This window comes from Heterocephalus glaber, unplaced genomic scaffold (assembly GCF_053883595.1).
Source record: "Heterocephalus glaber isolate CG9 unplaced genomic scaffold, H.glaber_assembly_v1.0 deba00001472, whole genome shotgun sequence".
Taxonomy (NCBI): domain Eukaryota; kingdom Metazoa; phylum Chordata; class Mammalia; order Rodentia; family Bathyergidae; genus Heterocephalus; species Heterocephalus glaber.
The window spans coordinates 34,516,825-34,537,676 of record NW_028258315.1 but is presented as its reverse complement, the minus strand read 5'-3'; the positions used below and the strand labels follow the sequence as shown (position 1 = coordinate 34,537,676).

At 39.3% G+C, this 20,852-nt stretch overlaps 1 protein-coding gene across 6 annotated transcripts in view; it reads left to right on the top strand.

Annotated features, from left to right (window-relative positions):
- Dip2c (DIP2 acetate--CoA ligase C (putative)) overlaps positions 1-20,852 on the top strand; it is a 436,072-nt gene that overhangs the window by 331,342 nt on the left and 83,878 nt on the right. For all 6 annotated transcript variants that reach the window (XM_013075790.3, XM_004854585.3, XM_004854586.3 and 3 more), the window contains 4 exons: positions 174-238; positions 979-1,072; positions 1,213-1,332; positions 3,231-3,345. In XM_013075790.3, the coding sequence (XP_012931244.1) occupies positions 174-238; positions 979-1,072; positions 1,213-1,332; positions 3,231-3,345 (394 nt within the window). The remainder of the gene's footprint in view (positions 1-173; positions 239-978; positions 1,073-1,212; positions 1,333-3,230; positions 3,346-20,852) is intronic.

Genomic DNA, 20,852 nt, shown 5'->3' with positions numbered 1-20,852 from the left:
AGCTATGCTGTTCACTTACAAGTCAGAATATTCACCTATTCACCAGGCCTGGCCAGCACTTTGCAGTGGTCTGTCTGACAGTGCAGTGAAATAGTACCCTTCCAAATCCATGCTTACCCCCTGAGGTAGTGGTAGGTTTTCACTGCAGTCTCATGCCTCTCTTTCTTGTACAGCTGAAACCATTGTGAATGTGCTAGACTTCAAGAAGGACGTCGGGCTGTGGCACGGCATCCTAACGGTAAGTGAGCGCCACCTGCCTTGCCCAGTGTCTGTATCTTAGCCACGTGTGTTTGGTGCCAGCACTCCAATTTTGGTTTGTATGTGGACTGGCATTGGTAAGTCCCTTCGTCTCATTTAGGAAGAAGAAAATTTTTGTCAGCAGGCCTAGGTTGTTGGCTCTGGTAGCTTTCAACAGTGTGAGTTGCTTTTGATAGCTACTTGAGTCCTGAAGCCATGTATCAAGGTTAGAGCTGTAGGAACAGCCTTCTAAACACTCGTGTGAAGTCCACTTTCTTCCTCCACTTTTGGCTTTTGAGATTTTACAGTAATGTTATTAATATCTTATTCATGCTTGGGCCACTTTTCTCTACATCTAATCTGCCTGGGATGTTCTTATTTTTTTCTCTGTGGGTCAGTGTTTATGAATATTTATGGGATCTGCTGTTGCAGTATTCCCCAAGGGGGACAGGATTTCCACAAACTTGCCTTTGAAATGAAGGTTCTGCATAGGTTGTAGACAGATATTTTGTCTTATGATTGGTAGAGCCATTTTCATAAGGGATGACAGTGGTAGCCTTCTAATAGAGAAGTCACCTTATTTAAGGCATTTTGGATATTTCTGTGGAGCGTAACTGCTTATAATGTTTCTGTGTCTGTTACAAATCATGGTAATTTTTACTCTTATTTTTCTTCACTCTTAATATCTCATCTAATATTAAATCTGCCTTACCTCTTGTGTGTATGTGTTTTTGGTTTCAGAGCGTTATGAACATGATGCATGTGATCAGCATTCCTTACTCCCTGATGAAGGTGAACCCCCTTTCCTGGATCCAGAAAGTCTGCCAGTACAAAGGTTGGTCTCCCCTGTGGCTCATTGGTATTTTTGTGACAAAGGAAGATGGTTTACTACTCCCCATGAATCATGATTACCTCTCCTTTTGAATATTGGACAGTTTGATGGTGACACATGTTAATTTCTGCTTTTCTTTGTAGCAAAGGTGGCTTGCGTGAAATCGAGGGATATGCACTGGGCATTGGTAGCACACAGAGATCAAAGAGATGTCAACCTATCCTCTCTCCGCATGTTAATAGTGGCTGATGGAGCAAATCCCTGTAAGTGACAAGTCCAACATAACTTGAAAGACAAGCAAGCATAGAACTCCTTATTTTCCAGGTGTCATTCTTTGTGCTTTGATGTTTCTTTTTATAATCTTAATGGTAGTTAAAAACTTGCCTTAAAATAACCAACTGGTGTCAGGGATTTAACTCAGTGGTTCCACCACCTTCCTCACAAGCACAAGGTGCTGAGTTCGATTGCCAGTACAAAAAAAAAAACTGGTATTATTCACTGTAGCCTAAAAGTAAGATAGAATGGTTAAAAGCAAGGTGTTTGTAGACAGTAGCCTTGGGGTAAAGAGAAACAGCATAGTTCTATGCAGAGACTTTCTTTTCTAATCCTGTTTTCTCAGCTATAAAATGGTACCCAAATCATAAAGTTTTATGAGGATGGAATGAAGTCATCCCTAACTTATTATTTTGAGGTCTATGGTAGTTTTATTGGTCAGTAAATTAATCTGTCATTTTTATTGGAACATCATTATCAAATCCTATAACAAAAAATACCCAGATAAAGCAACTTAGCCCTTTTACAGAATATTGTTAATACACCTTAAGAAATACTGTAATCAACTGAAACAAGCTAGCTAGCTTGCTTTTGTGGGAAGAGTATATAAAACCAGAAACCAAGTAAATGAATGAAATAAATTGAATGAAAGGATGTCTCTGGACACATTTGTCAACTGTACAACATACGTATTTTAAACTATAGCAGTATTTGTAAACTGTAGTACCCTTCCTTTTTTAAAATTTTTAAAATTTTAAATGTATAACTTTATTATTGAACACATATACAAAAATTAAAATTATTCAAAGAAAAACAATGCAAAGGAATAAAAACTATAATAACATTCAAATATAGTAGAACTCAACCAAAGCAAAACTGAAAAATACTTAAACATTTTTCCATATAATTTAAAAAAACATCTCAAGCATTAACAAGACATCAGAGGATGTGATTTGTTTTAGAAAGATTTTCAAAACTAATATTGAACAAGTAGTGGTCTGGAAAAAAAATTCTAATTGGCTAGTAGACTCCACATAGGCCAAATTTTTTTTAAATTTAAATTTCAATACAGCCATATGACACGTGATGGAAATATAATCTGAGAAATATGTTATTAGGCAATTTCACACATGGGTATTGCAAAGTACCACACAGAGTACCAACTTCTAAGTGCAAACTGAGAAGGTGTATGTCAATCATCTGTGATGACCCTTTGATATTATTCAAATATGCAGTTAAGCACGAGATACATGAGGCTACCACTGGCATAGCAGCACACTGTTTTACAGTAAACTCTTCTATATAAGTAGGATTAATATAGCACCCTTTCTTAGTGCCTGATTCACAAGTGAGCTTATAAACATAATTGTACAAATGACTTTCGTTTATAAAATAATTTTAAACTTGAGAAAATTGACTAGATAATTGTTTTTTAATCTATCTCTCTACAGAACAATATATCTTGCATAACGCAAAGTAAATCTGTATTGGTTTTTTTATGTTTCTAATAGTTATAGTATCTTATGTTTGCTTCAGGTTAATACAGAGGGAAATTTTGTTTATTTAGTTTACATTTCTGCATTTCTTGGAACTTTCATACTGAAAATGGTGGAGCAAGTTCCAGAAAATTCATTAAAATAATTTTGTCAGTCAGACAATATTCTTAAGTGTATCAGCTCCATTTAAAAAGTTTTTGAGTTCTGTAAGTTTGAGAATATGATCTTTCATTGTAAAACACATAATAAATTGTATTAAATAAATCATCTTTCCATGCTGCCTAACTCCATTTGTGCTCAAATCCTAACTTCAAAACTGTTTTATATCACAGGGTATTTGTCATTGAGCACTGCGCTACAGTTGTCTGATCATTGTCCCTCTCTCCCTCTAGGGTCTATTTCTTCTTGTGATGCGTTTCTCAATGTCTTCCAGAGTAAAGGCCTTCGGCAGGAGGTCATCTGTCCATGTGCCAGCTCACCAGAGGCCCTCACTGTGGCCATCCGCAGGTACTGGGTCACGTGAGTGAAAGTAGATAGCCTAGAGTTAAAGGCGTCCTTGTTCAGCAGCTAATGTGACTTGAAACTCCTAAGAGTTAATGCTGAGTGTAAAAACAAGAGCATGAACTAATCTTCTCAAGATGAGTTTATTTTTCTTTTAGATGCTTAGGTTCCTTTGAATCATCTAGATACATTAATTAGAAAAACATTCTTTGTACAGTCTCGTTATAATTCCTGGGTTGATAGAACTCTTGTCTGAGTGTGGATAACAGTAATATCTTTGCTTTACAAATTACTTTGGTATTTATTTCCTTCTGTCAGCTTCAGGCTTAATTTGGGGATGGGATAGAATAAATGTTGGATCAAGCAAGATTTTTATAGCAAAGCATATGTCCTTTGACATGATTTTTTTTTTTTTTTGTCTTCTTCACTTTCTGCCCTCTGAATACTGCATCTTTAAAAAACACTGCTTTCTGAGATTTTGAGCAGCATGGTGGCACATCAAGGGGCTCTCAGGTCTGTGATGACTGGGTATCCTACAGCCTGGGTGAATGATCTCCAGGGGTGCTTTTGCCAAGTTCAACATTATTCACAGTGTCCTTTGTCATAAGTCACTCTGGCCTGCCCCAGGACACCATGGTGCTCAGGAGGAAAGTGGTTATGGGATGTAGCGTAGTTCTATTGCCAGAATGAGAAGACAAAAAGTGTTCAACATAGTAAATAGTCTCAAAAATAGATACTAGAAGGGCCATCTTGATGACTGTCATTGGTTGCAGTTGGCTGTCAGTCATCCCTTCACCTCTCAGCTATCAACAGTAATGTAAGAAAAAAGTGTTTATATCATAGAGATATTTGAAATTTGTAGTGTGACTTATTTTTCCATATTTTGGGTTCCATCTTTTACTAGGTTTTATTTTATAATGTACTCTGTTAGAAAAATGGATGATAGAAAATTTAGAATACGAAATACATAAGTTCTGCTCTATATACAGAAAGATATGGGCTGTTCAAAAATAGGAACTAGAAACGTTTCCTTAGTTAGGAAACCCCTTTGCCTTTAGGTAGTATTTGCTGATACATCACTGACTAGATTACATGGCTAAGAAATTGAAAGTCTTTAAAGTATCAGAAGCCACTTTCAATTTTGGTTGAACCACAAATTAAGTCTGTCAGAGGTTGTATGGTGCCAGGTCCAGTGAATAAGGTGGATGAGAACACAGCATATTTTCACAAGCCTGCCTTTTTGTTGTATGGCATTCAGCAGCAGCATTCACCAAATTTTTGTAAAAGACGTGAAAGAGGACAGTTTCACAAAGTGCCAAGAATAATGGGAGCATGTTTGAAGGGTGGGGGAACATTTTGGGGGAGATTGATGGCAGTGTGTATTTTACTTTAATGATTTTTTAAAATTTAAACACTTACTATAATAATTTTTAAAATTTAAACATTTACCATGTATTTTGAGCACCCCCTTGAATGTTATCACTTTGGCTGAATTTTTGCCAAGTGTCCTCCTTGGCAAATTCTCATCTAACTTGTGTAAATGTGGCTTTTTCTTTTTTCTGGAGTTGAACTGCTGTTAAAGATAATAAGTTAAGGTGGAAAAGGTTTGTGACTCAAACAATCAAAATATTAGTTTCTAATCCTGAGCCAGTTTTACTGCAAATATTTAATAAGCCCCTGGAATTCTGTTCCTTCATTTTGTATGTAACAAGCATTCATTCAGCCCTTGCTATGTTGGTGAATCTGGTGAACCTAGTGGGTGTCCTCTTGGGCTCTGTCACTCACGCTCCGAGTTGTGGTTTCTGCCAGGTCTCCCGCATGCCAAGATGGGGTTGTCCAGTGCTGATGTGCTTCCTGGGTGCTCAGGGACCATTGCAGCAAGGAGCTGCAGCCACTGGAAAGGAGCTCTCATAAGTTTTGTAGATTGAAAATATCCATGGGAAGGAGAGGTTAATGTGAAAATGATATAAGAATATATTAAGACTAAATGGACGCTGTAACAAGTTTATCTTCTTTGCAGGGAAGAGTTTATCATCACTTCCCTCAAGGCACATCTCCCTATAGTCCCTGGAAATAGAGAAGATTAGACAGCATCCTTGTTTCTAGTGAGCTGACATGGAGTGATTAGGAAGGAATAGATCTGGGCTGTACAATGTAGATTTTTTTTTTTACTTGCTTGTCTCAACTGATAGGAAATAATCTAAATTTTTTTGAAAAATCAGTCCCTGCCTGCAAACTGAGACTAGATTGCTTCCAGTGAAAATGCAAGTGATATAACCCCCACATAAATGATTTCACTTTACATTTTTCCTCAGAATGGGTGTAGGATTTTGTTCAGTGGCTACAGAATAAGAACAGTAAAGTCGTCTCTCATGGACGATCCTCCTGTGTTCCTCTGTGGCACTTTTCCATTCTCAGTGCCAAGGGTCACTCTGCCTAGTGACCACGGTCACGTGGTCTACAGGTGGTTCACTGTGCAGAGTGGTAGAAAGCGTCCCTCCTCCTCCGGTCCCACCCATTGTTCCCTATTTCTGACAGTCCCAGGGAGGGTCATCTTTGTCCTGAAGCCTGTCCCTAGAGCTCTGCTTATTTATTCCTTTGTGTTTTTCCTGAGAGGCTTTGGAAGCCATTAGATGATTAGGATTCAACATTGGCTCTGATGTCGGAAATGAGCACCCATACCTAGGCTCTTTACAATATTTCCATAACCACCCTCAAAACAGGGAAATAAAAAGAAGGCACATTTTATTGGATAAATCTTGTTTTCAAAAGCACTTAAGAAGATATGGAGAGACCATAGACCTGGTAGGAATCTATAGAGTATAAATCATCTTGTCCCCTTCTCTCCAAGCACCTTTATTCATGCCCACATAATATTCTTCCACATAAACATGTATCATTTCCATTTCTTCCCTGATGTGGGAACAAAACAATATGGCCTCTGCTACAGGTGGATATACTCTTGGAGAATGTGCTGTAAGGTGTCTTGTTCCTTTCTTTCCCCCTTCTGCTGCTTTCCAGCTTGTCTCTAACTCTGGTTTGCTGTTGTAGTTGCAGTACTGGGGAGTAACCCAGGGCTTCTCATTGAGCTAAGTACCCAAGTCTTTTAAATTTTTTAAATTTTGAGACAGAATCTTGCTAAATTGCTAATCTCAAACTCTAGATTCTCTTGCCTCAGCTTCCCAGAGTAGTGGAATTTCAGGTGTGCACCATTCTACCTGGATGACAATGTCTTTTTTTAAAATTCATTCATCAAATTTTTTTTAGTGACTATTATTTTCCAGGCCAAGTTCTATTTCCAGGGATGCAGCAATAAAACCAGGATGGACCTGCTCATATGGGGATGTAGAACAGGAAGAACACAATCAGCAACCCATCAGATAAATGAAAAGATAAACTTTCATTAACAGTGAAATTTGCCTTTTATTTTTCACTGGGCAAAAAAGAATAGAGTATGTTTTGTTAAGTCACAGGTTGATAAACTGCCTCTGCCTCTTTGGCTCATAAAATTTCCTTGGAACATGGCCATACCCGTGTGCTTACGAATTGTCGGCAACAGCAGAATTGAGAAGTTGTGGCAGAAACCCTTTTGGGCCAACTCCTGCTATTACCATAAATGAATTATCTTAACCTAAAACCCAAAGCTGCACCGAGCTAGGTCATGCTCAGTACACTGGGAAAGTTTCATTTCTTTCCTCCTGTACCATTAGTCAATAGGAAAAACTATTTTATGGTAAGGAATTCCCCTGGTGAAGAAAACAAAAGCCATACATACAATCAAAACAGGTAGGGGGCCAGGGATTCGCTCTGTGGCACTGCTCCTGCCTCACAAGCACAAGGTTCTGAGTTTGATCCCTGGTACTGGAAAAAAAAAAACCAGGCAGGAGTGAAATGAAGAAATTCTTCTTTTTCAATTTTCCATACCTGTGCTCGATAATCTATGCTGTATACTCTGGTTTTCAGACTCTGATAAAATGGTCTTCACTTGGTGATTCATCTGAACCAGTTTTTTTTTCTTTTAAATCAAGATACGCATTTTTCTGGAGGAATCAATTGCGCTATTCCATCTTCATCTTTCTCTTCAATATTCTCTTCCCCCATGACTCTGTTTAATCTTAATCAAAAGGGAAAGCATGTTAATCATTCATACATGTGTAGAATACATCAGTGAGCTACAGGCATAACTGAAATTACCTTCACTGGTGTATCACAGGGGCTGCTGCATCCATAGCTCACATGGTCTGTGAGTGTGAGCTTACATATTTGTGTCTGTCTACACCTAATAACTTGATCCATGTCTACACCTACTAACTAGTGTTACATGTCCATACCTACTAACTTGGTCCAGTTTGTCCACACCTACTAACTTGGTACTCTTGAGTTTTATGGCCACATTGAAATTTAGTGATAGTGTGTCTCTTCCATTTAGCTCTTGGATAAAATAAGGAAAGGCCATAAAAAAATAAGGCCAATTTCATTCTAAGCCACATGGAAGCTTGTTGATGTCATAGTTTTAGCCAGATGTTGGTAATTTTTGAAAAATATTCATGCTTAGGTTAAGCATTCCTAATCTGAAAATACAAATTCAAAATTCAAAATGCTCTAAATTTTAAAAGTTTTCAAATACTAATACGATAGAAATAGAAAATTTCCTATCTGACCTCACATGACAGTTTGCTGTCAAAACTCAGGAACAAAACACTTTATTCAGCATCCCCAAAGGAAAAACACCAGCCCCCTTTAGCTTTGATGTTCACACCCAGACTCCCCCACTCTTGCACACTCCCAAAAGGTAATAAAATGGCACATGTGCAGGCCAGATTTGCCAAGGGAGCTTCTCCGCAGTGTATCCACGTGAGGCCAAGACCTATGGGCATTGCTCACTGTCAGTTTTTGCTTGTCTCTGTGGTATAAAGATATTGTGAAAAGTGTCAAAAAAATTTGTAGGTAAGAAAATCAAGAAAAAGAAAATTTTTCTATCTGTAGCATAGCAAACCAAGCTGTTGGCGAGACTGTGCAGCGGTATAAGTGCAAATGCTTTACAGAAGAGTAAAGCATAACAGCTGTTGGAATGACTGCCCTATCTGACCGGAAGAAGCAGAGGACTAAGCTGTTGGAGTTCTCTGGTGGAAGTGATGAAGAAAGTTAATAAAAAATAGACAAATGCAGCATAAAGCTGAAAATGAAAATCTGGATTGTGTGTTGAACAAGTGGGTCCCTCAGCATCAAAGTGAACAAATGCCACTTAATGACATGTGGGTCTTGAAACAAAGCTTTTATCATGACAAACTGGAATGGAAAGGAATTGTATGTGCACAACAGGCTGACCTAAGGAAACAGGCACAAATTTAATTAAAAAACAGCACAAATGGGTGTGGTAGCACATACCTCTAGTCCTATCTACTTCAGGAGACCAAGTGATAAGACCACTTGAGGCCACTTGAGCAACATAGGAAAACTCTATGTCAAAAAATAAAGCAGTTTTAAAAGATTTGTGGTAATAAAACATCTACAGATCACAGAGCCATGGAGAAATCCACTGACAGGTTTGCCAAGGTCATCGCTGATGAAGATCTAACCCCAGAACAAATATACAAGGCTGATGAAACATTACTATTTTAGCATTTTTGTCCCAGAAAGACACTGACCACAGCTGAAAAGACAGTCTCTCTGATGGTTAAGGGTGCCAGAGACAGAATAGCTGTGCTGTGACACAACAAAAACTGGCATCTTTGCTGTTTTAATGAAACAAATTTCTTACCAGTCCACCATGGTACTAGCAGAAAGGCAGGGATTGCCAGTGACATTATTCCCGACTGGCTTCGCAAACATTTTGCACCAATAGCTTGTGCACAGTTCTGGGAAGCTGGACAGGATGATGCCTGCAGGATGTTGTTACCCTTTGACCGTTGTTCAGCACATTCTCCAACTGAAATTCTTATTTCAGAAAGGTTTCTGCAATGTGGTTCCCTGAAAAGGCAACTTGGTTAGTCTACCCATTTGACCAGGATATCCCTAGATGAATGAGGTCAGTATAAACGTACTTTATTGAGTAACATGCTGGCACCAATGAGCAGATGCATGGGTTTGAACAGGTTTTCAATAGGAGCTTAGCATGGAGAATGCTTTCTGTTGTGCCAGTGCTTGGGACACAGTGAAGACACATGTGTGCATGCCTGGCATATCCTCTGGCCTGTGGCTGTGTGCATGAAGAACAGTGGGTCACTTTGAAGGATTCTGGATGTCAAGTGAGAAAATGTAACTTCAGTCTGTCGGCAAGCTGGGAGAAATGGAAGAAGTTTTTAACATCAGTGGTGGATTCCAATTGTTCTTTCATCAACTGATGGTGAAATAGCCAAAATGGTTCTGAATCAAGGTGATCATGATGATAGTGGTGATGACTGTGGTGTTTACCTGCAGGGGAAATGCCAGTAGATGAGATGAAAATGAATTCATTGAACTGGGTCATTGAACTGGGTCAACATGCACTCATAACAGAATAAGCAATCACATGAGTTTATGAAATCAAAGACATCAAAGACAAAAACCCTTGTTGAGGAGCAGATGATTCTGAAAGAAACATTTAAACCACTATCCAGCAAAATGCTTCCATCTCTAGAGGACCTGCTTCCTTGTCCTTCAGCTGCTGCTGCCGTTTCTGCTCTCTTAAAATCCTGTGTGCTGTAACCTTTAGGTCAGAGCACATCCTTGTAGGGGAGTCTGAGGGCTGCCTTGCAGCAGTACAGGTGTTCCAGGATGCTGTGGTGCTGCCTCATTACTCCTAACACATTGCTTTTTCACTGTTTGATGGTATGTTGTGTTTTCCAGTCTTAAGTACTTACATGTGAATAAGCATAACAAATGGTTACTTTCTGCTAGCACTTAAATGCAGAGTAAGGAATAATGATGGTACCCAACACAGATCTACATGTGTGTGACTGAGATGGTGACACCTTTGCTTTCTGATGCTTCAGTGTACACAAACTTGTTTCATAAGACTATGTAATGTGTAAGATTACCTTCAGGCTATGTGTGTAAGGTGAATGTAAAACATAAATCAATTTTATGTTTAAACTTGGCCCATCCTCAGAACATCTCAGTATATATGTACAAATATTTCAAAACCTGAGAAATCCAAAGTAGTTCTGGCCCCAAGCATTTAGGATAATGGATACTCAGCCTTTAATATATGTGAAAGCATAGGTTTTAAAGTGCTGTTTTACCCTCCTGTAAAGCATTGGAGGGCCAAGAATACCACTCCAATCACCCTCCTTCTTGACTCCAGATTTACACTGCAGTTCCCTCAAAGACAACAAAAAAGCAGGATATAAGGAATATTGGAAATTGTGATATGATTTGTAAAAATTAACAATTTCCTGATAAGATTATTTTGACTGATTTTGTAAGACAGAGGTTCTGTAGAAACATCACATCTGCCCAGTGAACTCAGGAAGGAAGAGCAAAGTGAATCACTTCTATCTGGAGATAAAATTCCTACTGAATGCCCACAGTGCTGAGAGTTTGTATAGTGTACGATGCTAGGTCTCATTCTGGCTTTTGATGTTACTTAAAATTACCCTTCCTGCCTTTGTATGTAATCAGGAAAGAACCAGAGGGCAGAAATCCAGCTGAAAGGCAACACTCCCCAACAGTTATTTGCCACGTGGTTGATATGGTGATGGTTCTCTGGAGTTTGTCTGCTACTTCATAGGTTTGAAAGTTTGTATAAGTCTTTTCATTCTGATTTTTCTAGATGGTTCTTTATTTGGTAGGAGAGACAGATATGAGACTTAATTGACTTCTTTCTTCTGGCGCCGTGAACCAGTTATCACCAGATACAACCAATTTTTTCACCTACAAATGAGGATAGTAATTCCTGTGCCTCTTAATAACTACTTACTAATACTGGTGCCCCCTGTGTCCATCCAGTGTTGAGAGTTAAAGTCACAAGGCACAGCCTGGACCTTGTGGAGTCTCAGGCTCTAGGCTGTGTGTGTAATGTACCACTGCCAGCCTTACAGTTTTTCACCACTGTGTAAAGTTAGCATCAGGAATACACAAAGTCTAGATACTCATATCTTTTAGATTTTGGAAGTGTGTCGAAAACTTAATTCTCTTTCCACTTAGGTAATGTGGGTAGGGGGCGTACAGGATATGACTTCTAATTTAAGTACCAGTCACCATTATTTACTCCTACTTTAGCATTTTCAACAGAAGCAATGTATAAATACATTCTTACTGTTAAAAGTGATTGAAAACTCCTTGTTTCCTCCTCTCTCCAACCTCAAGTGATGGTTACTCTATGCTTGTAGTTGCCCAGGCTGGAAGCTTAGAACTCTTCCTCTTCCTCATTTTCTTATACCTCCCCAACCTGTATCCAGTCCATCAGGGCATGTCTAAATCCAGCCTGTTCTCCTTCCTACAGCTACCCAGGCCTATCACCTAGCAGCTTCTACCTGGTATCCTCCCTCTCCTCCCCCAACGCTGGCCAGAGCCATTTGCAGCCCCTCCCTCAGATGACAGTCTACAGGAGAACACAGGGCTATGCATGATCTCTGGCACTTACCTGGCCACTTGTCCTCCTCTCCATTTTTCCTGGCTCACACAGGGCTGGCATGTCCTCCCATCATCCAGCATCCTCTGGCCACTCTGTGGACAACTGCAATGCCCTTTTATGTGCTTGATACCTCCTTGCCCTGTGTTTCCTATAGCATTACCAGCTTACCGTGTGCTATGGGATTTACCAGTCTATTTAGTCTTTCCTTATTGACAGTCTCCATGCAAATATTTAGTACCTAATTTTTTTTAAAGAAATGAATTAGAGTAAAATTGGAAATATGTAAGTTCAAAAAGTCCCCTCCCATACACTTATCTCTGACAGTCCTTTCTCATTCTCCAGAAGTGAGGTCAATAAGCGTTCATCCTTTTCCCGTGCATTTGTGTACATGGGCACATGACATGTGTGTAGTTTGTATGGACCTATGTGTGGTTTTGGCTTTCCGCTTTTTCATTTGTTTTTATTTAAAGATATAGGCAGAGCTGACACCTAAAGTATGCTCTTATAATCTCATCTTCTGGGAAAAAGCTGCAGCAAAAAGGACATGTGCCTTGTCATCAGCTGTCAGCAGCCTACCAAGGCTTATCCAAAGAAAAGTGAGAGGAAGGATAACAATCAGGTAGTGGTCTTGGCAGCAGCCTGAGGTGTGTCCACATTGCTCCCTTGGCAGGAGACAAGGCTCATTCCAATGCTGTGGGCAAGCTCTGGAATAGAGAGTATGTGCAAGAAATCTGTTTCTAACCAGACTCCCCAGAGTAGGACATGGGTTTTAAATGGCTACATGGTCAAGATTGACCAGAAACACAGAGATAATGAGAGCAGAGTGTGTCTCCCATCATCTCACCTGCTGTGTGCACATGGAAATTCACATCCCTATGCCTGTGTGCCTGAGGCACACAGCCTGTGTGCGTGATCACAGGAGAAAATGTCTTCCATGCAGGTTACAGCAGCCCCTCCCCAGAGCCATCTCCTTGGCATCCATGGTGATAGGTTCCCTCATGCCAGTGTTCTGTTTGCATTATTCCTCAGGTTCAGGAACAAATTGAGGGGCAGAAGAGGATAAGAAGAAATGATCTGAGCATTCTAAGTTGGATTGGGCATTACTGTATAGTGTGATGCAAGTTAAAATAGCCCTGATTCAAGACTTTCTGTCACATTGCTCTCCTTGAGCCCTGATCACATTCCTCAGCTTGAAAAAGAGCTGCTATTTCTTTAATTATTATGGACAGGATACATATTTAAAGTACTTAATGCTGGTATATGAAAGGATAATCTTTATAATTAGCTATTACAATTAGACTCACTGATAGCTGGAGGTGAATTTAGGTGACAACGACTCCATTGCAGTGGTGGATATCTTTAGGAGGCAGAGTTCTAGTCTGTATTCTAAACTTTTTCTCTTGTTCTTACAGTTTTAAAATACATTTGATGAAAGCAGTGTTCACACTTGCATTTTTATCAACATAGTTCTGTCTGGGTTGTTTGTGTAACATAAGAATAGAAGAAAATTTCCCTACGTGCTGGTATTTTGCGTGGATTAATGTGTTCCATGAGAAGGTTTTATAAATTCTTGTTTTGGGACAATGATCTAGGGCCTGTAACTTCACACTATATGTTGTCTTCACTTGTTGCCTTCTCTCAAAAATATGGAAGTTTATTTTTTTTTAATTGCCTGTAGTAAGACACATTACTATCAATCCTCCTTATACTGAACACTTGATAAGAATTTTGTGTGTGTAAGAGCTCAGAAAAAAGATACTAAGTTTAAAAAAGTGATACATAAAGCCACTTAAAGTGGGTTCTGGGGAAGTTTCCCTATAGATTTTGGTGTAAGAACGAAATGGATGCATTCTTAAATGTCACTATAAAGTCTAGTGTGGGAGGCATTACAATTCTCACATTTTGTTTAACATGTATAATTTTTTAAAGAAAAGTGTTTGGCTCCCTTTTCAATTAAAAAAAATTTTTTAGTATGTGTTTGCAGTATATAATGATGGCATTCATTGTGCGAAGTTGGTACATACATGCACATAACACCTCTTAATTCTTTATCCTTCTCCCTGCACTGCCATCCCAAGTGTTTGGCTGTGACATTATACTACACTGCTGCAGAAAAAGGTCTGCCGAGGGCTAATTTTCCCTGGTTAAAGGGGGTTTGAGGCTTGACATTTACTCTCAGTTGTCATCTAAGTGATACAGATTGTGTCCTCTTGTAATAATCTTCCTGAGATGGCTCATCCTGTCCTGATAATGAAGAAGAAATTGGACTTCCAGTAAACAGCACAGTGCAGCTGATTGCCTGCCTGGCTTTTAGTTCATTTAATTAAAAAATGCTACTCAATTGTTATCTATGGTAATCAGTGAGGATAAAATTGCAAATGTATTTGTTCACCATTTGTAAACTTTTGGACCCATGGGAACATACATCACTTTGTAATTCTTTTCTGTAAAAAATGTAAATCAGAAACTTGAGGTAATTATAAGAAAGCTACTCAGGTAGCCTTTGGGGCTGGGTGGCCCCTGGATCAACATTCCCAGCTTGAGTAAGGCTGGATCCTTCTAGAGCTCCTGGCCCCATGGGGTAGTGGCCAGGCCCACTGGTGGTTCAGGATATTAACATCATTTCTCCTATAAATGACACAGAATATGTCTCACACAAAAGATAATATATTGGAGGGTTTTGGAATTTATAGAGTCAACGAAACCTCCAGTATCCCACCTGAGGAATGAACACGGTGCAGCGGTGCTTCTGAGAACACAAAGCAGGAGTCTAGTGATAGGTGATATGGTAGTGGACAGTGGGCTGGCACCCAGACAGGGGGTGATGTGCCCTCCAGCTGTTGGCTGAGACTGCTAGTTGCAGATCATTGTTAGTACTTAATCCATCTATGTTCTTGTCAGAGAAAGGTGGTTTTCAAAGCAGAATCAGGAATATTCATTGTAGGATGTTTGGGCTTCTTGAAGAACATGAGTTGGAGAACTGGAAGGGACAAGGGTGGGAGATGTGCCTGTCTTCATGTACAGTTATCCTCAGGTGTCTTTCTTTAGATGTGTCTGTTTACATGCGTGCCTACCTTCATGCCCATCAGCCAAGTGATGGCAAAACATCACTCAATTCTTAGTGAAGTCTGCTCTGGCTTCTCATGTAATCTGAATCTGTGTTTTTACCCAGCCCTCTGGTTTCATTGTGTTCCTGTAGTGCATGTGTTGGAAATTTGATCTTCCAACTAGTAGGTTTAATGGTATGTGGAGATGGGACCTTTTGAAGATAATTAGGATCACATGACATCAGGATGGGTCCCAGTAGTGGCAAATAGTGGCTTTATAAAAAGAGGAAGAGAGACATTAGCATGTACACTTTCCCGCCACCTCATTATGATGCAGTGCGAGGCCCTCCTCAGATGTCAGTTATCACCTTGTTTCTGAACCTGCTAGCCTCCAGAAGTGTGAGCTAAACACGTCTCTATTTTTTATTAATAACTCTGTCCATGGGATTCAGTTACAGGGACAGAAAAAAGATTAAGACACTCGGATGTTTAAAATGATTTCTTTAGTACTGTCACTATCCCATACCATTTTGTTTCCCTTTTCTCAAGAGTAGTTGTAGACTAGATGATTGGGGTGACATGGACTCATGATGCCTAAACTCACCAAGAGAATTACAACACAAGGGTAAATTGAAAAATGAAAGCCAGAATATTATTTTGTTGGTTCCAGTTGACCAGATTGTTTGCTATCTGGGTCTGTTTCATCCTCAGAATACAAATAACAATTTGTTTAATTTTTTTTAAGCTACACTGTATCAGATACTATTTCAGCACCTTGATGCATTAGCAATTAAAAGTAACAGTTATGGTAGGGGATTTAGCTTAGTGGTTCCACCACCTTCCTCGCAAGCGCAAGGACCCGAGTTCCCGGTACCAAAAAAAGTAAAACAATTATGTAAAATAAGAGTCCATCTTAGACTATAAGCTGAGAGAAAACCAAGAGAAAAGATATCTGAAAGAGGTGTTACACTATCTAATGTTCATCTGATATTAAAAATAAATGATTTCTTCCTAGGACTTAACCAGTGAATCAGCATTTTTAAAAAGTTAGTTCATGATTTGAAGTTGGGCTTTCTAAAATATTCTTTGATTTCACAGAAAAGTCAGACTCAGAGATCTCTAGTCTCGTTTTTGAAATATAGAAAGATAAATTTTAAAGTATTGTTTGTACTTTTATCTAAGAATGTAGATAAAATTTGAAACCTCTTCAGCCAGAAAATAGTTTTGAGATGAGAATCATCAGAATGAGAACATGACTTAATTAAGTACCATTGAAGGGCGAAGTGACTGTATTATCCTGTTTGAATCATCTTGACCACTCTCATTTAGGAATGTGTTCCTTTTTGGTTTTATTTAAATTATGCTCAGGAGTTGGTTTTGGTAGAGACAGGAGGTGCAGAGAGAGAAGAGCTAAGGTGGTGGCCCCACCCCTTGCTTAACACTGGGACATGAAAAGCAAAATTTGCAAACAGTTAATATATATTATGACCACAAATATTAAATATCAGGAAAACTATGCAAAGACTGTGCAATAAACTGGGTAGGCAAAGCTATGACAGGATCTTTGACTCAGATGGTAGAAACAAAACTAATCCAAGTACTGTGAACTCATGCATAGGCAACACTTTTAATGAGGGGGAAATGAAGGGGTTCAGCTGAAGGGAGCCAGCACTGAAAAAGAAACCGGGCATCCAGCTGCCTGCAGAATAAAGAAAACAGTGAGCTTTTATGGAGTTGCTGGAATAGGGTAAAAGTCCAGTAAGTTTCTACCAGTTAAACACACCATTTCGAAAGATGTGGTCTTATGACACTTGGACCACAGGTGGTGATGGTCAGCTTGTCCTAGGAATTGCTGAATTACTCTTGTAGGTGGTACCATTGTCCCTTGCAAACTTTTTGGCCTTGTAGTTTGGTCCAGATTTTAGGATAGGCTGAAGGACTTTAGATGCTTAGGCTGTTGCAGCTGTCGAAGAAGCAAAAGTTGAGCCAGAAGAGAGGACAGGGAGAGAGAAAAAAAGATAACACATAACAGCTCTGACAGGCAGTAGGCTGAGTTAACCCTGTATTTGTCTTGGACTAAATATTTTTAAGTGACCTACATGAGGAGCTGCAAAGAATCTGACCCAAGGGTTATGTCCGCAAAGGGGACAAACAGGCAGACTATGAAGAGAGAGAGACACCAGTCTTTTATCCCATTTTAGTCACTTATCAGATATCTGTAGGGTAAGTGAAGAGTTGATGTTTTCAGTACAAGTACCCTTGAGGTTTCTGCATAGTAACCCAGTCAGGTGTTATCATAACCAACACTTGAGAGGTGTTACCCACACCAAAGCTAGTGGGAACCTAATAATGTATTGCCCAGCTGGGTGACCTCCAGAATTAGTGATTTTTAACTCTACTAGGGGCAAGTGATGCTAGAGAGTTTAGTTTTTCCTTGTTAACAGTTTCTTTATATAATGTTAACCATTCATCTTCTGTGATTTTATCAGTCTTATGACAGGTCTGTTGGAAAGAGCCCAAGTAGAGAGAAACAACATGATAGACTACAAAGGGTAATAGTTTTAACCAGAAAAGTCTATTCTGTTATCCTAACCCTTTTCTTTCTTTTGTTTTTATTAAGTTCATTGGTACATTTTAGGTATACAATATGATGCCATTCATCATTGAGAATTTGTACCTTTACATAATCTATCTTGGTTCTTATTTTTTTCCCCCATTGCCCTGCCCTCACTTCAACCCTCCCTCCCCTCCCTATTTACAAAGACTTTGTTTCTGTTTTTTCCTTTTGTCATATTTTTTCCTTTCCCTACCCCTCCCACTTCTCCTTCCCCTTTGGACCTTTTCTTCCTATTTCACATTATTGATTATACATTTTGATCCTTATTTACACTTTCCATTTCTCACACCAGAGAAACAATTCGATATTTACACGTGTGTGTCCTATTTATTTCACTTAAGAGGATGGCCTCAATATGCATCCATTTAACTATAAATGTCTCTAGTTTCTCATTCTTTATGGATGAGTAGTACTCCATGTTATTAAAAAAAACCCATTTTTATCCAGTCACCAGTTGATGCCTAGCCCTTTTCCCACTGGGTGGTCCCTAACTTATCTCAATTATACTGAGGAAACTTAAACTTTCTGTGTCTGCAGCGTTAAAATGCACTTGAAAAAAATGGGCATTGTCTTAGTTATTTTCCTCTTTGCTGACAAAATACGCAACACTCAAAGTTAAAGGAGGAATGGTTTATTTCAGCTGACAATTGGTAGAGATTTCAGTCCATAGTCAGCTGGCTCCAAGGCAGGGGGGCATCCCAGAGGAGAAAGTGCTCAATGAGTGGCATCAGAAGGTAACAAGCTGCAAGCAACAACAGCCTGCCTTCTTTTTGTCCTTTTGTATCCCATCTAGGCTACAAGCGTATTGATTGATGCCTCCCACACCTACCCTTAGCCCCAGTCTCACACCCTAATCCAGCACCGAACACCCTAGATCAGCTTCCTCCCAAAAGTCTGAATTATGAGTACTTGAGACTTTCTTTGGGGGGAGGGCATCTAGACACAAGTAATAACAAGCATGTATTGTTCAGACCAAAAGAATGGAAGAGAATCAGATTAACTCATAACTTAGTATATTGAGGTATGCTGTTTTTTACCTTGTATCTTTCCCTGTGAAAAATAGCATAGTTATCTGTTGTATGTTTGAAAGTCCATTTCATATTAGGCATTGAAGAAGGGTTTGCTCACAGTTCTGTTAGAATTTTTCCTTGCATTGCTGCAGTGTTCCTTGCAAATGTTGTTTTTTTAAATAAGCGCATAACCTCAGCTGTTCCCTACTTTGTAAAAAGAATTTTTACCTCGAGCTATTAATTTATAGGGACCATTTCCCTGTAATTTAAGTCTTCCTAGAGAAGAAGATAAACCAGATGCTCTCCATTCCGAGTCTCTGCATGGTTTAGACAGTCAAGCACTGTAGTCAGAGCTGATTTTTACATTCATATAAAAGAAAAGCCTTTGGTCTTGAATGGTGATTCAGAGCAGAGTGGCTGTCCTGGAGAAAATATCCTTCTATCTTCTGGTTATCAGGTCAGAAGGGAGGACTCCCACTCTCCAATCAATGGCATTGTAAAATTATAGCCATTTATTTGAAGTCCAAGTGTAATTTCCTACAGAAGCAATGTCAGGTGAACTACTTGTGCTCGCTTTTTTTTTCTTTTTTTGAGACAGGGTCTTAAATCGCTAAATTGCCCAGACTGAGCTTGAACTTGCATTCCTCCTGCCTCAGCCTTCTAAAGTGCTGGGATTACAGGTGTGCGGCACCAGGCTGCTTCAGTCACACCACAGGGGATGTATTGTCTGTAGGAAGATGCTGCCGAGTTCCAGGGCTGGAGTTGCACTTTGCTCCCACCCTATGCCCTGGTCCATTAGTATATTTTGGAGTCCATCAACCTGGGCTCCTCTGCCAGCTCTTCACACACTAGCTCTGGTTTGTTGGTTTGTTTGTTTTTCCTGTACCGGGGATCGAACTGGGGTCCTTGCTCTTGCAGGGCAGGCGGCGGAACCACTGAGCTAAATCCCCGGCCCCAGCACACACGAGCTCTGTAACATGTGCAGTGCTTAACATTCTCGGACTCAGATTTCCCATGTGTAAAATGAGAATCAGAGCAGTACCCACATCATCAGCTTGTGTGAGCACTAAGTGGGCTCACTAAAGAGCTTAAGAATGTCTAGCACATAGTAAGAATTCAACAACTCTTATTAATGCTATTAATGCTAGTATTACTACAATAATATTTTGTGTGTGTTCTGTTATCAGCTATTATACAAAAATACTACAATAAATATTGAAGACAAGGAAAAAGAGGAGGAAAGGACATTTATACACATTTGCTTTCCAAATGTGTCATTATTCCTAGACTGAAACTTACTAAATTGGAGATTACCTGTAAGAGATGAAAGCATTGAAGGACCTTTGTTTTCCCCTTGCAAAAAGATTCGGTGAATGACAACATTAAAGCTTTTCACATATAGTTGTAGTTACTCTATTAAACCCTGGGAATGGAAATCATCCTAACTGCTGCTTATTTACTTGACTCCATTTGTTTTGTGTTAATGCATATGGAGCCCAGCCAGGCTTTGCTTGTTGTCAGGAGTAGCAAGCTGTGGATGTGTTCAGTGAAATTTATGGCAGCTATTTCTTCAGGTGTTACACAGCAAGATTAGCCAAAGGTTTATCGAATGTTTTACAGAGGTTGGAAATGCTGTGATAAGTTAAAACAAATGCCCGGCATATTTTTAAGTGGTAAACACTAGTTGAAGCTGTTTCTCTTAGAGCACATTCCTCATGATGCCACATGGCTAAGGCTGAACAAGCTCCTTTCTCTGTATTTCCTTTTCCACATAGTTGCAATATTGTATACATAGTTCCATCATTTTCTCCCCCTGTGTCTGTTTGAAGAGTAGAAGCTGCCTTCTTACATTCCTGGAAATTGCTTACATGATTATTCTCATAACTTATTCTTTGTGAGACACATGGAGCCACATGGTCATGAGTACACCATTTATTTATTTCATCTTGGAACTTAGTCTGAAAGTTGACAAATGGGTCCAGGCCTTTGTTAGCCATTACTTAATTTACTGTTATTGATTATTAAAGTAAATGGTATTGAAGCTCTGTGAATTCTGCTTGTCAGGATTGTTTTTTCACTTCTCCACTGTTTATCTACTTGGAATTTTTATTCCCTGGGAAAATGGTGATGGAGAAAGATAATCTAACTAGATCAGTAATCTAGGGAACATAGATTAAAACATCAATGAGAATTGGTGTTTTACTTATCAAATTGGGAACATTTTTTATGTTTGATTTTTATTGCTGGCCAGAATATACAGAAACAAATACTGCTAAGAGGTA